The 13902-nt window shown below is 39.2% G+C and overlaps 1 protein-coding gene across 4 annotated transcripts in view; it reads right to left on the bottom strand.

Moving 5' to 3' along the window:
* Nucleotides 1-320: 320 nt before the first annotated feature.
* TAF5L (TATA-box binding protein associated factor 5 like) overlaps nt 321-13902 on the bottom strand; it is a 315508-nt gene continuing 301926 nt past the window's right edge. For all 4 annotated transcript variants that reach the window (XM_083176418.1, XM_083176420.1, XM_083176419.1 and 1 more), the window contains one exon: nt 321-2346. In XM_083176418.1, the coding sequence (XP_083032544.1) occupies nt 1549-2346 (798 nt within the window). In that variant the 3' untranslated portion in view covers nt 321-1548. The remainder of the gene's footprint in view (nt 2347-13902) is intronic.

The following is a 13902-nucleotide window of genomic DNA, read 5'->3' as shown; positions in this document are numbered from 1 at the left end:
GGTTATTAGCAGTACTTGGTGCCTAGGGTGTGAAATTACAAGTCTCAGCATGGCATCACCTCTAATTACATATGGTATCATAGTGTGTGCAGTTTAGATCCCACCCCCCACCAGCCTCCTATGCTGAATGGTAAATGTTGCTTTGTATATGCACTAACCTGCTGTGTCCCACTGTACTACTGCCATGCATCATTTACTAAGTTGCCAATTCACCACTGATGAGAGCGGGGTCATGGTGGTTCTGCCAGTGACATCTGCAGCTGCTTGCCATCTACGTAGAAAATAAACTAAATAAAACCTGTAAAAATGATAGATGCAAGTCGATGGACGCAAGTCTTTATTCAGCCTTACCTACTATGATAGCTGCAGCTGAAAAAATGTGCCCAGCTTTTTAGTTACCAAAAGAAAATACTAGAGGCAGGGTGGTGGTGTATAGGAGAGAAGACCGTATAATTCAACCCTTAACCTTGTTGTTAAAATTACAACTGAATAAAATCAGATTGCACCTTTATCCATATTTAAATGATCTTTCACAATGCCAAGAGGATACACAATAACGCTAAAGCAGAATGACATAACATGACTAAATTATTTGGTGCCCAACATCTGTTCTGTTACAAAAATTCAATATCACACATTCTCGCTACAGAGATTCTGGTTTCCCTTACAAAGTATGACAAGTATTTTTTTTTTAAATATTAATCATTGATCATGTGCGTCATTAGCAATTATTTTTGCATTTCAAACATGTAGGTCAATTTGGCAATATAGCCAAGCAACTTGCATGTTTAGTGTGGCCAGTGTGTATGGGGCTTTTATAAGACTTCTGACTGCACCTGATTTTTTTGTACACTTTTACAAAAACTTTTAAAAGATTACATTTTAATATACAGTAATGCAGTGTTCAAAGGATTATGCCATGCTGATTTAAATTGTATGTGTGAGGCTACTGAGAGACTTCAGGCACCCAACATAAAAGTTAAGGAATTATGCCCATAAGACTGACTCTCATACTGTAACTGAAGATCATTTAAATTTAGTACATATATTTAATATTACATGTTGAGTATCCCTTATACAAAATGCTCAGGACAAGACTCATTTTGAATAATGGATTATTCTAGAATATTTCAATGCGGTATCTTGATGATGAACCTTGCATTTATGTTGTATAAACTCATCAAAACAATTGAAATGCACACAATTATATTTGGTTTGCACATGAAACAATGTTTTAAAACATGAAACATCTCAGGCACTGAATTTGAATGTCAAGCAATCATTTTCTTGTACATATTTAGTGCCAGTTACATATCATGCCCCCCCCTAGGTTTTTAGCCCAAAAAAAGATATTCAGGATATTATGCTTTTCGTAATAATTTGGATAACGGATATTTGGATAAGGGATACTCAACCTGTACTAAACTTTTCATATTGCAAGAATGTTCACTGGTTAAGGTAGATTTTTTTTTTTTAAAGAATGCACCTTAAAAAAATGTTTAGAAAGAGCAAAAATTCACCATTTCTATTTGTTCCTCACATTAAGTATCAGCATTCTTGGTGTACCTGTGCAGTCCCAATTACCATAAGTAGATTGCATGACATGAATTGTACACTCAAAACATTATTTGTCTGCCCGATGTATATACCAACTAGTTCATTGGAAGATCCATCTGATAGGGCACTGCAGTATGTATTTCTTATGTCCCAAACACGAACAGAATTATCCATTGATGCAGACGCAATCAAATTGCTGTCTGGGCTGAAAGAAAGGCTATTAATATTGTCTGTGTGACCTTTCAGCTCTTTATACAGTGCTCCGGATGCTAAATCCCATAATTTAAGACGATGATCCTCCCCAGCTGAGGCCAAGTACCTTCCATTTGGAGAAAAAGCAAGAGCAAGAACAGGTCCACGGTGTCCAGTGAAAAGTCTCACAGAGTTTCCTTGATGACTGCTCCACAAACGAATGGTTTTATCTGTAGACCCTGTAGCAAAGTAATTGGAATTGGGATGGAACTTTATGCAGTCAACATCTGCTAAATGTCCAGCATATATTCTAAGTGGATAGGACCGATCAAAAGACCACAGCCTAGCTGTACGATCATGGGAACCACTGGCAAAAAACAGACCACATGTACTAATATCTAGATCCCAAACTGGGTAGGCATGGCCTTCAAAAAGGACAGTGTTAGTAAAGCTACTAAGATCCCAATAGCGAATGGAAGCATCCTCAGAGCAAGACAAAAGGCCAGAGCTATTTGACAGGAAACGTGTGCAATAAACTGGCCCACAATGGCCTCGCAGTACTTTCATTTCTGAACCAGCTTGGTCACCATCCTCTTCCTGTATGGGGAAAAATAAACAAAATGAAACCATTGAGACAAGTAGTAATGCATTAACAGCTAATTGAAGACTTTGCAACTAAATGGCCAAAACTATCTACATTTACATATTTTTGAAGTGATGGGATTTAGTTGCCATATCCTAAACCATAAATTCATCAAAAGGGTTGTCTGGTCTAAAAAATTTAAATAAAACAACTTTTATTATTATGCTTTGACTACAGGCATGGCTGTGTTACATCTTTAAAAAAAAAGCCTATTACACAAAAAAACTTGTGTTTTTATTCAAAATGTTTCAATGCCTTCGGCATGCCTAAGTGATCTTGAGTGTGTCTTTAAAAAGTGTTTTTGGATTTTCCATTTTGTATTAAAATTCAGATGTAGGTAATAATAACATGTAGGACCAATTCCATACTTTACTACCCTCCTGGAAAGGCTGGGAGGCTACAGAAAATCCCCTGGACCCCCATTGCACTGAGCATCCTCCTACCCTATCTGTTAAATACCGGCATTAGTGGGTGACCATGGGGGGTGTGTGTGTGTGTGTGTGTAAAAAGACGCAAATCACAATTTAGCCCAATCCCCTCCAAGTACACCCGCAAATCGCAAGTGTACTACAGATGAGGGTGGGGCTTGATGACATCAGGCCCCATCCCCAGAAGAAAGCTGAAAGTCTCCTCTCCGGGCTTCATACAGAGAGGAGAAAAACAGTCGGCAAGTATGACTAATTCTTAACTTGTTCTTATTTTCAAACATAACTAGTCTCAGGCCTTTTGAGTCAGTCTTTGTTGAATATATACAGTGGTACTTGATACCAGCACAGAGCTACAAATGCATGAGAAATGTTCTTCTCTAAGTCTCACAGTTTGAGATAATTGATTGAAGTAATGAAAAATTGCTTAAAATCCAATCCCAGCACTCTGATGTCAATGTAAGGTATATATGGGGATGATAGAATAAACCCTTTACCAGTTTCGCCACTATGGAGTTTAAGGGTCATTCCATGTCAAATCATCACATCTTCCAACCAGAATTTCAGATTTTTAGGGAATTTGGCATCATGTTAGAAGACAGTTCCTTTCCTATGTAAAATTTTAGCTCTGAGTGATAAAGTGTAAAGAGTAAAAAATGTACGCTTGCAAGGTCAAATAAAAAATAAAAATAAACTTTGCATCTATTTGTGGTAGAACTTTCATGTTGGTCTTGTTTTGAAACTATGGGACCATAGTTTTTATAAAAATTAGTTTTATATTTAAATATTGACTTCTGCATTTTCAGGTCACATGGTTTGACCTTTGACATTAAGTATCTAAAAAAAAAATCTTCAGTTTTATGTCTATAAAGTATGTTATAAAGTTAAATACAATCTCTTTGGAATAAGTACCAATTTGGGATACCTTTCTGGAGCAAAACAAAATATTAAGTACAGTAGTTGAACCATTCATGCACTAACCAGGCAGTTGGCAAGATCAGACTGGTCTTGTAATAATAAATAATGAAACAAATAAAGTGTTTTTATGTAATATCTGGGATCCCATTTTTCTTATGAGACCGCGTCCGCTCGCCACGCTTCGGGCACGGTGGCTCGCTGCACTCGCCACACTATATAAAATCAACTCCATGCCTAGTTGGATAGTAGGGGTATGAAAAAATGGGGTGCATTTAACATGGGAGCCCAGATAATACATAAGTACCAAATAAATAATGGTGCATCTCTCTAGGGGGGGAAATTAACCAAGATCAAATTCATACGAATGCACCCATTTGAACTAAAAATACAGTCGGGACCCAGAGCCCGGCTAATTTACTTATTTGGCATTTCTACGGACGGCAACTTAAGCCAGATTTGTGTGTACGAATGAGTACACCATCAATATCTATGGTGGTTGGCTCATTCATCACATTCATACTGCTGAATTTGGCTACAAATTTAGCAGAAAATATGAATGGAAAATGCGACACATATGGGGGACAAAAATAAATATATTTATTGTATTTTTATAATGTACTGTATGTATTTTTATAACCAGCATTTAATACAAGTTCCTACAGCCAAAACACGACTACCATGGCTGTTTAGCCCTGGCCAGGTCCCTGGGGATTGAGTACCCCATCAATAAAGGGGTCCCTTACCATTTCCAGGGCATCTCCGGCCCGTGCTGAAGTGTCCCCTGCGCCCCATGGCTGAATTTTTTTGTGGAATAAACGTAGACACGCAGAGCACGAACCATGTCCAAAGACTCCGTAATATTGGGAGAACTTGAACTAGAAGGAACCACAAGAGGTTGGTTCAGATGAAAGGAGATCATCTTAGGGAGGAACTGCGGGTTTGTTCTCAACTCCGCTCTGTCCTCGTGAAAAACCAAGTAAGGACTCTTACAAGATAGAGCCCCTAACTCAGAGACTCTACAAGCCGAGGCGAATGCCAAAAGTACCACCGTTTTCCAGGTGAGATACTTCAAGTCCACCACTGCCAAAGGTTCAAACCAGGATGACTGTAAGAAGGCTAAAACCACTTCCAAGCTCCACGGCGCTGTAGGTGGTACAAAAGGAGAAGGAAAGAAAAAACTGTGCTTTGAGGAACAAAATTACCAAACAGTTGGTTACTTAAATTATTTATTCCTAAAACATAACATACAACACTTAAAATAACATAACATGATTAATACATTTCATGAAATTCTAAAATTAGTGCAATTTGATCATAAAAATGTATTGTGGGTAAGGGAATAGCACCCCTCTGATCTTCCTTAATTGGGATCTTGTTCCTATTGGACTCAAACATGGAGTGGCAATGAAATAGGACAGTTATTGAAAAGACACTCCTGTAAATGGGGTTATTAAGCTGTATGCTTGCAGCAGATGGAGAAGTACCCTTTGGAGTGTGACAGAAAGTCTCATCCTTAATTTAATGGCTTCAGTCTGGCCCAAGCAAGGGCAGAGTCCAGCAGTTGAGTCCTGGTTCAGGTATACGATTAAAGAGTATTTGTAATCCACAGTAGGATAGCGGAAGGCTTGAAGAGAGGTGCTCAGCACTGAAGGTCTCAGCTTTTTCAAAGGTGGTACAAAAGGAGGCTGAATATGCAAGACTCCTTGGAGGAAAGTGCACCTCTGGTAATCCAGCTAATTTTTTCTGGAAGAAAATTGACAGGGCCGAAATCTGGACCTATAGAGAGCCCAAGCGTAGGCCCAGATCCAAACCAGCTTGCAGGAATCTAAAAAACCTATCCAGGTTGAATTTGGTGTAAATCCTTTTTCCTCACACCACCCTACATATTTCCTCCAAATATGGTGGTAATGGGCCACTGTTACCAGCTTCCTGGATAGAGTCATTGTGGATAGGACTGATGCATGAAGGCCTTTATGAGCTAGAATCTGCCGCTTAACCTCCAGGCTCTTAAACGAAGCCGCCCTAAGTCAGGACTAAGTAGATATAGGGGCCTTGAGTGAGCAGATTGCTTCTGAGTGTTAGACGCCAAAGTTCCTCCAGCAACAGGGCCTGAAGATCCGCATACGCCCTTCTTGGCCAATCTGGTGCTACTAGAATGGCCTCCACCCTTTGATTTCGTACTCTTTTAATCACCCTTGCCAGCAATGGAAGCAGTGGAAACAGGTACACTAGGCTGAAGGACCACACCGTCATCAGGGCATCTACGGCTTCTGCCTGAGGATCCCTGGTTCTTGAGCAGTACCTGGCGACCTTGTTGTTGAACTTGGATGCCATGAGGTCAATTTGTGGACAACCCCATTGATCCACAATGCTCGCAAACACCTGAGGATTGAGACTCCATTCCCCGGGGTGGAGGTCGTGGTGACTGAGAAAGTCCGCCTCCCAGTTGTCCACTCCCTGGATGAAGATGCGGAGATTCAGTTCTGACCAAGACAGAATCTTAGAGACCACCCTCATGCAAGAGCTGCTTTTCGTTCCCCCTTGGGACATGTGCCACCGTTGTACTATTGTCAGATTGCACCTGGACCGCCCGATTCTGGAGAAACTATTGAGCCTGTAGTATTGCCTAGTACACAGCTCTCAACTCCAGGACATTGATGTGGCGTTTCGACTCCCACAATGTCCAACGGCCCTGAAAGAACCTGCCCTGAAACACCGCTCCCCATCCCAACAGACTGGCATCCGTTGTTAGGAGGATCCCAAACCTGCTATTTCCTGCTAACAGGTTTGGAGCATGGGTCCACCACAGGAGCGATTTGTCAGGCCTGATGTGAAAGGAAAATCCTCTTGTGCATCAGGAGATGCAACCCTGACCACTTGCTCAGCAAGTCCAGTTGGAACACTCTGGAGGGGAATCTCCCAAACTGAATCACCTCGAAGGTAGCCACCATTTTTCCCATAAGCTGGATACATTGGTGAACAGATAGTTGAGGCTTGGCCAGAATCTCTGAGACCAGAGTCTGAATGGCCATCGGTTTCTCCTGGGGAAGAAAAACTTTTGTTCCTTTGTGTCCAACACCATTCCCAGAAAGAGAAGGCGACGTGTTCAGGGAGGACTTGGGGATATTGAGAAACCACCCGTGGTCTGACAGAACCTGTTTGGTTATGACAATATCCTGTACCAGTGTCTGTTCCGATCTTGCTTTGATTAGCAAATCGTCTAAGTAAGGGATGATGTTGATTCCTTTCCTTCTCAGCAAAAATCATCATTTCCGCCATGACCTTTGTAAAGATGCGTGGCACCGTTGACAGACCGAATGGTAGAGCCCTGAACTGAAAGTGCTCGTCTTTCAGAGCAAATGTCAGAAACGCCTGATGAGGGCCCCAGATAGGGATGTGGAGGTATGTGTCCTTGACGTCTAATGACGCTAGGAATTCTCCCTTCTCCAGGCTTGCTATTACTGCCCTCAGAGACTCCATTCTGAACTTGCACACCGTTAAAAAGTAGTTCAGGGACTTTAGATTCAGTATGGGCCATACAGAACCGTCCGATTTCGGTACAATGAACAGGATGGAGTAATAACCCCTACCCGGTTCCTCCACTGGGACTGGTACAATGACCAGGCATCCCACACTTGGCTGAAATGCGCCAACCGGCCCCCCACTTCGCCAGAGACTCGTGGGGAACCCCCCGAGTCAATATGAGGGCTTCGGGTTGGCTGTCCCAGAAGCACGGTCCTGGGACACTGGGGCTGCAGCCTTTCTGAACTTGCCTCTGGCAACAGAGGAAGCAACTCTTGCCAGCTACTTGGGCCTGGAAGGCCGAAAGGACTGAAATGGCTGATATGACTGCCCAGAGAATGGACGTCTTCCGAGGTGCAACCTGACTTGGTGTAAAAGAGGTATTATTTATTACCAGTACAAGACAAGTCTGAACTTGCCAGCTGCATTGTTAGTGCATGAATAGTTCAACTGCGGTGCTTTGATTTCAACAATTCTTTATTGTTTTACTATGGAGAAAGCAGAGAACGCAAATTAAGTATCTTCAATATATATATATATATATATATATATATATATATATATATATATATATATATATATATATATATATATATATATATATATAAAAACAAAACACAAAATTCCCAGTGCGCTAATTTCACAATTCTATAGTTGGTCGCTAATAACACTTAGCCCCCTACTAGAGAGGCTATTATCAACCTATACCAAGACAATAGTGTTAAACAGCGCCCAATATCTCTTTGTCTTTCCTTAATTTAAATCATCCATATACCAACAAATTTTGCAAATATATAAAACATTTATTAAAAATACGCTTCTTTTAAAAAACAATAATAGTAAATTCTTGTCAGAGGATTTTCTTTTTTAGACAATGGATGAGTGTAATAGCCCGACGCGTTTCGTCTCACTAGGAGACTTCATCAGGGGTGCTTTACAAACATCTACAAAGAGTAGGATATATTGGTAAGCATATGCAAACGGGAAATACATTAACATAACAATGGGCCTTATTTTAGTTCTCTCTTTCTGACAAAATCCTTCTTAGATGGGCAAAACCATGTGCACTGCAGGTGTGGCAGATGTTACTTGTGCAGATATAATTAGATTTGGGTGGGGTTTTACTTCAAAGTGAGATCTATATTGCAGTGTAAAAATAAAGCAGCCAGTATTTTCCCTTCACAGAAACAAAATAACTCACCCAAATCTAATTCTCTCTGCACATTTTACATCTGCCCCCCTGCAGTGCACATGGTTTTGTCCATCTAAGAAGGATTTTGTCAGAAAGAGTGAACCAAAATAAGGCCCAATATGTACAACTTCATTTTGACACACGATCTATAAAAGAAGAAGAAAATCAGAAAAAGAACAGATGGAGGTTTTTTAGGATACCTTTTGGAGGTTATATTTATTAGTTAATACTATATAAAATAATGAAATTGAAAATTAATAAAGAAATTCATTGTATAATATTGAATGAGGAGGAAAAGTAGAGAAGGAGGTGGAGGTTTTTAACATAATATAAACATATTGTATGGAGGGTGCTTTATACCTTAATTGGTCTGAATGAGAATTTTCTCCTTATTTCAAAGGTTATACTTCTCTATGTCGATTATTTGTAGTACCAAATGTATGGATTTTTCCTTTAGGGATTACTACTACCTTGAAAAATTGAATTTTAATCCCAAAGATATTGTTCTATTGTATGCTCATTGGAGGTATGTAAAAAAAGATAAAAAAATAATGTAATGTGAAAACAAAAAAAGACCGCTATACACCTCTAACCCCTCCCCCCTTCTTCTCTATAGAAAAAAGCTGGAATTTCAGTTCTGATCTAAAATAGAATTGTTCTATCGATTGCATTGTCTTCCGGCCAATTTTGAGCCCTCAATTTTTGAGTTCTTAAACTTTTGAGTCCTGAACTGTTTGGTATGTATATGCTAATTATAATAAAATCTTAACTTAATAATGAGTTATATAAATTGAGCTTCATGTGAAGCAGAGAAACTTATCCCTGTATATCCAACAGGTATTCCTATAGGTTATTGCCTAAAAGAAGAGCGGCTTAAGATCACGCTAAAATACTATTTACAAAAGAAAAAATCCATACATTTGGTACTACAAATAATCGACAGAGAACTATAACCTTTGAAATAAGGAGAAAATTCTCATTCAGACCAATTAAGGTATGAAGCACCCTCCATACAATGTTTATATTATGTTAAAAACCTCCACCTCCTTCTCTACTTTTCCTCCTCATTCAATATTATACAATGAATTTCTTTATTAATTTTCAATTTCATTATTTTATATAGTATAAACTAATAAATAATAATATAAACTAATAATATTTATATACACCCGCCTCACACAAGGAACTATGGGTAAACCTAATGGATTATGGGTATTGGTAAGGTTAACACCGATCACGAAGATGTACAGTTTAAAAGTTAGTGGGGAACCACTTGGAAACTAGATATTTAACAATAGGAAGGATCCATAGAAAGTATTGGACAATATCATTTTAACCGTCTATAAACTAACCTATGATACTGCCAGCCAATCAATTTTTTAGAGGAAGTGAGGTCATCAACCTCTCACTATATATACCCCTCCAGATCTATCACTCATTCAGCTGCCTTCCCCAGTTGAAGTAGGACACACCAGAGAGGTAATTGATAATGCTACTCAAGGATTTTATACCTGTAGGACTAAATGTTGCATATTTGTTCTTATTGAAAAAACACAAATGTTCCATTCTCCTTTTTTATATATACATGAGTTGGTTATATATATTTTTTAATATTATATTATAATTGTAGACGATAATTCCAGCCCAAGTGCAAAGGAGAGTTCACTACACCTTCTCTTGGGTATGTGTTATTGCAGTCATATGTAATTACAACTGTGTAAAAAAAGTACAAATATATTTACATGTGAACACCTCATTATAGGATATTGTTGGATACCATACCACTGGGGAAGACAAGTAGTCTTCAATTATTTTTAATGGTAGGACATTTATCATTGCTTTTCCTTTTGATTTATTCTTAAATTATGAATACGTTTTTCTATTTCTAATTTATATATGTACATATTTGTAGGTTCCATGCACTTAGGTGACCAAAACACCTTAAAAACTTTTGTAAATCTACACACTAAGAACGGTATGTACTGTCATTATATATTGATACACAATAAAAAAATAAATAAAAAAATAAATAAAAAAAACCCACTATTGTGCACCTATACATGGGAGGCACTCATTAGACGCCTTGAAGGTATACTTACCTCAATCACAATAGAAATATATATTTTTTGACACTTTTATTATGCACATTCTCTGGTCTTTTTCATCATCACCACCTCTCGTTCTCTTTTTTCCATTTCTTCTTGGTAAAGGCTTTTCTTTTGTAAGAACCTTTTACCTGATAAGTGAAACCGCTGTATACGATATATGTACATTTTTAAAACAGTTTTTTAATGTTTTTATATGCACTGTATTAAAACTCAGTACTTATGTATTTTTAGACGTATATTGTATTCCCCTGATGAAATCTTGCTAGACGAAACGCGTTGGAGGTTTTACCTGTTTCCTGTGAACTTCTGAGAAACAATAAAACAATACCTGGAGAATAACAACAGTTTCACTTAATGTCATTTCGGATAAACACCATTCATGGACTTGAAAATAACATAATTTAGGCGCCATACCACAAGTGTGTGTTTAGATTGTTGTATTTGTCCCCTAACCCTCTAGGGACATTGCGGTAAGGCAGCCAACGGTATAAATCCTTTTTGTATTTAGCGCGATTGGATTATTGTATGTACCAGATTTGAAAATTAAGGTACAGGCATGCCAACAGGTCACGTAAGAAGTTAGTGGAAAACAAATTATTTATGTATCCCAGTACTTTGCCCCAGAATTTTAAAACCTTTGTACAAGCCTAAAAACAGTGGAAGCATTTAGCATTGGACATTTTGGTACTTATGTATTATCTGGGCTCCCATGTTAAATGCACCCCATTTTTTCATACCCCTACTATCCAACTATGCATGGAGTTGATTTTATATAGTGTAGCGAGCGCAGGGAGCCCTGCAAGGGGACACGGTCTCATAAGAAAAATGGGAGCCCAGATATTACATAAGTACCGACATTTTACATTTGCAACATTCCTGCGCAGCTTCAGGGGACAAGCATTTAGTTTGAGCTGGGGCAATGTATATGCAGTGTAGAGTCTTAAAATGGACTTCTTGTAGATAAGTAGAATGTGATATTTTCCTAACTGAGGGAAAATGAGCGAATAAGGTTGTTGGAGAAGTGATCTCAAGTAGATCTTTAGACCAAGCAGTGCATAAATATGACAGCAATAAGGAATCTATATGTGTGAGTAACATGTCGTATAAGTAGGTAGTTATAAATTTTTGGTCTCTGAAAACAGGGAGAGGGGGCAGAGAGAATCGGGAGTATGTAGAGATGTCATAACATAAAGCACATAAAAACATGGGCGTTAGGAAAGTCGTATCTAGATTTAAGGAAAGTCGTATCTAGATTTAAGGAATTCAAAAGGTAAAAACATTTCCTCGTGGGTCAAAAAATATGGATGCTAGATCCAGTTCTTTATGTTCAATATCAAGTAAGCTGGGTTGTGCAGTGAAGGAGGGAAAGCTGGGTTGCCACAGATCAGTATATAAAGGTGAGCAATTAGGATTTCTCATTACTTTTTTTTGGTACTGGTGTAGTTTCGCAGCGGCAGTTACGTAGTTAGCGTAGTGTTCCTGCGCCCAGCATAGTCAGATAACTTGAGTAGTTGCACGGCGGCAGTTACGTAGTCAGTGTAGTGTTCCTGTCAGAATCAGCGTAGTGTTCCTGCAGCCAGCTTAGTCAGCTTGTGTATGTGACTGTGTGTACGTTTGCGCCTAACCGGAGCTTACGCAGTTAGCGTAGTCAGTCAGCATTATATAGTAGTCAGTCATTGTGTGGGAACCATTAAAAATGTTTCACCTGCCCGACATGACCGGCGCAAATGTGTTCCTGAAATACCCCCACTATCCACGTCAGCCCAAAGCATTGCGAGTGTAGTGAGCCCCGCGAGGGGACTTGGTACACGTCCTCCCGACCTGTTCATACCCCCATTATCCACATCGGCGTGGTGTCAATTTTATAAAGTTGTGAGTGCAGTGAGCCCCACAGATTACTTGACGTGTATTCCGCATCCGCTCGCCACGCTTCGGGCTCGTTTGCGTCCGCTCACCACGCTTCAGGTTCAGTGGTTCGCTGTGCTCGCCAAACTTTATAACATCAACTCAACACCGATATGTTTATTGGGGGAATGAACAGGTCGGGAGGAGACATAGTTACATAGTAGGTGAGGCTGAATAAAGACTTGCGTCCATCTAGTTCAACCTATGTTTATAGTAGCTTATCCCTTGTTGTATAGTATGTTCTGATATTTTAAAGACAGATTATGTTACTTATTCATACCCGTGGATGTTTTTAACCAATAAATGTTTATCCAACCTTATTTTAAATGTATTTATAGTGTCTGCCGACACTACTTCTTCAGGAAGAGAGTTCCAAAGTTTGACTGTTCTGACTGTAAAGAATTTTTTTCTTCTAGATGAACAAAATCTTTTTTCTTCTAATCTAAACTCGTGCCCTCTTGTCCTAGATTCCTGTCTAGCAGAAAAAAGGGTGTTTGACAGTTCCTTATATTGGCCCCTGATATATTTGTACATGTTGAGCATGTCCCCCCTTAAACGTCTCTTCTCTAGTGTAAAAAGTCCCAGCTTGCTTAATCTCTCCTCGTAGCTTAAATTCTCCATTCCCCTAATAAGCTTAGTTGCTCTGTGGATTTTTTCTTATTCTATGATGTCCTTTTTATAGTGTGGGGCCCAGAATTGTACTCTGTATTCGAGGTGCGGTCTAAGCAATAATTTGTACAGAGGCATAATTACTTTAGAATCCCTAGTTTCCATGCCCCTTTTAATACATGCTAGAGTTGTGTTAGCCTTTTTTGTTGCTATATTACATTGAACACTACACCCTGGTTTGTTGTCTATTTGGACTCCTAGATCCTGTTTGAGTACTGAATTAACCAATTCACCCCCGCATAGGTTATAACTAGCACACTGGTTATGTCTCTCAAGGTGCATGCATTTGTCCACATTGAACCTCATCTTCCACTTTTTTGACCACTCATCTAGATTGTCAAGATCATTTTGAAGCGTGGTGACATCTTCTGATGATTTAATAACTCTGCTCAGTTTTGTATCGTCCGCAAAGATGGATACATTGCTGAGTAACCCCATCCCAATAGCGTTAATAAAAATGTTAAACAAAATGGGCCCCAGAACCGAACCCTGTGGCACTCCACTTAGTACTGGTATCATATTTGAAACTGCACTGTTCACGACCACTCTTTGTTCTCTATTACACAGCCAGTTCCCTACCCATCTGCAGATATTTGCCCCTAAATCCCAGGTCCTCCATTTTATTTATCAACCTCTTGTGTGGTACGGTGTCGAAGGCTTTAGCAAAATCTAGGAAAATCACATCTACAGCGTTTCCATTATCAAGGTTTTGAAAACCAAGTAAATTAGTTTGGCATGAACGATTTTTCACAAACCCATGCTGGTTATTAC

This window comes from Crinia signifera, chromosome 3 (assembly GCF_055691185.1).
Source record: "Crinia signifera chromosome 3, ASM5569118v1, whole genome shotgun sequence".
NCBI lineage: Eukaryota > Metazoa > Chordata > Amphibia > Anura > Myobatrachidae > Crinia > Crinia signifera.
The sequence above is the reverse complement of the archived record's forward strand: the minus strand, read 5'-3'. Positions and strand labels throughout refer to the sequence as shown.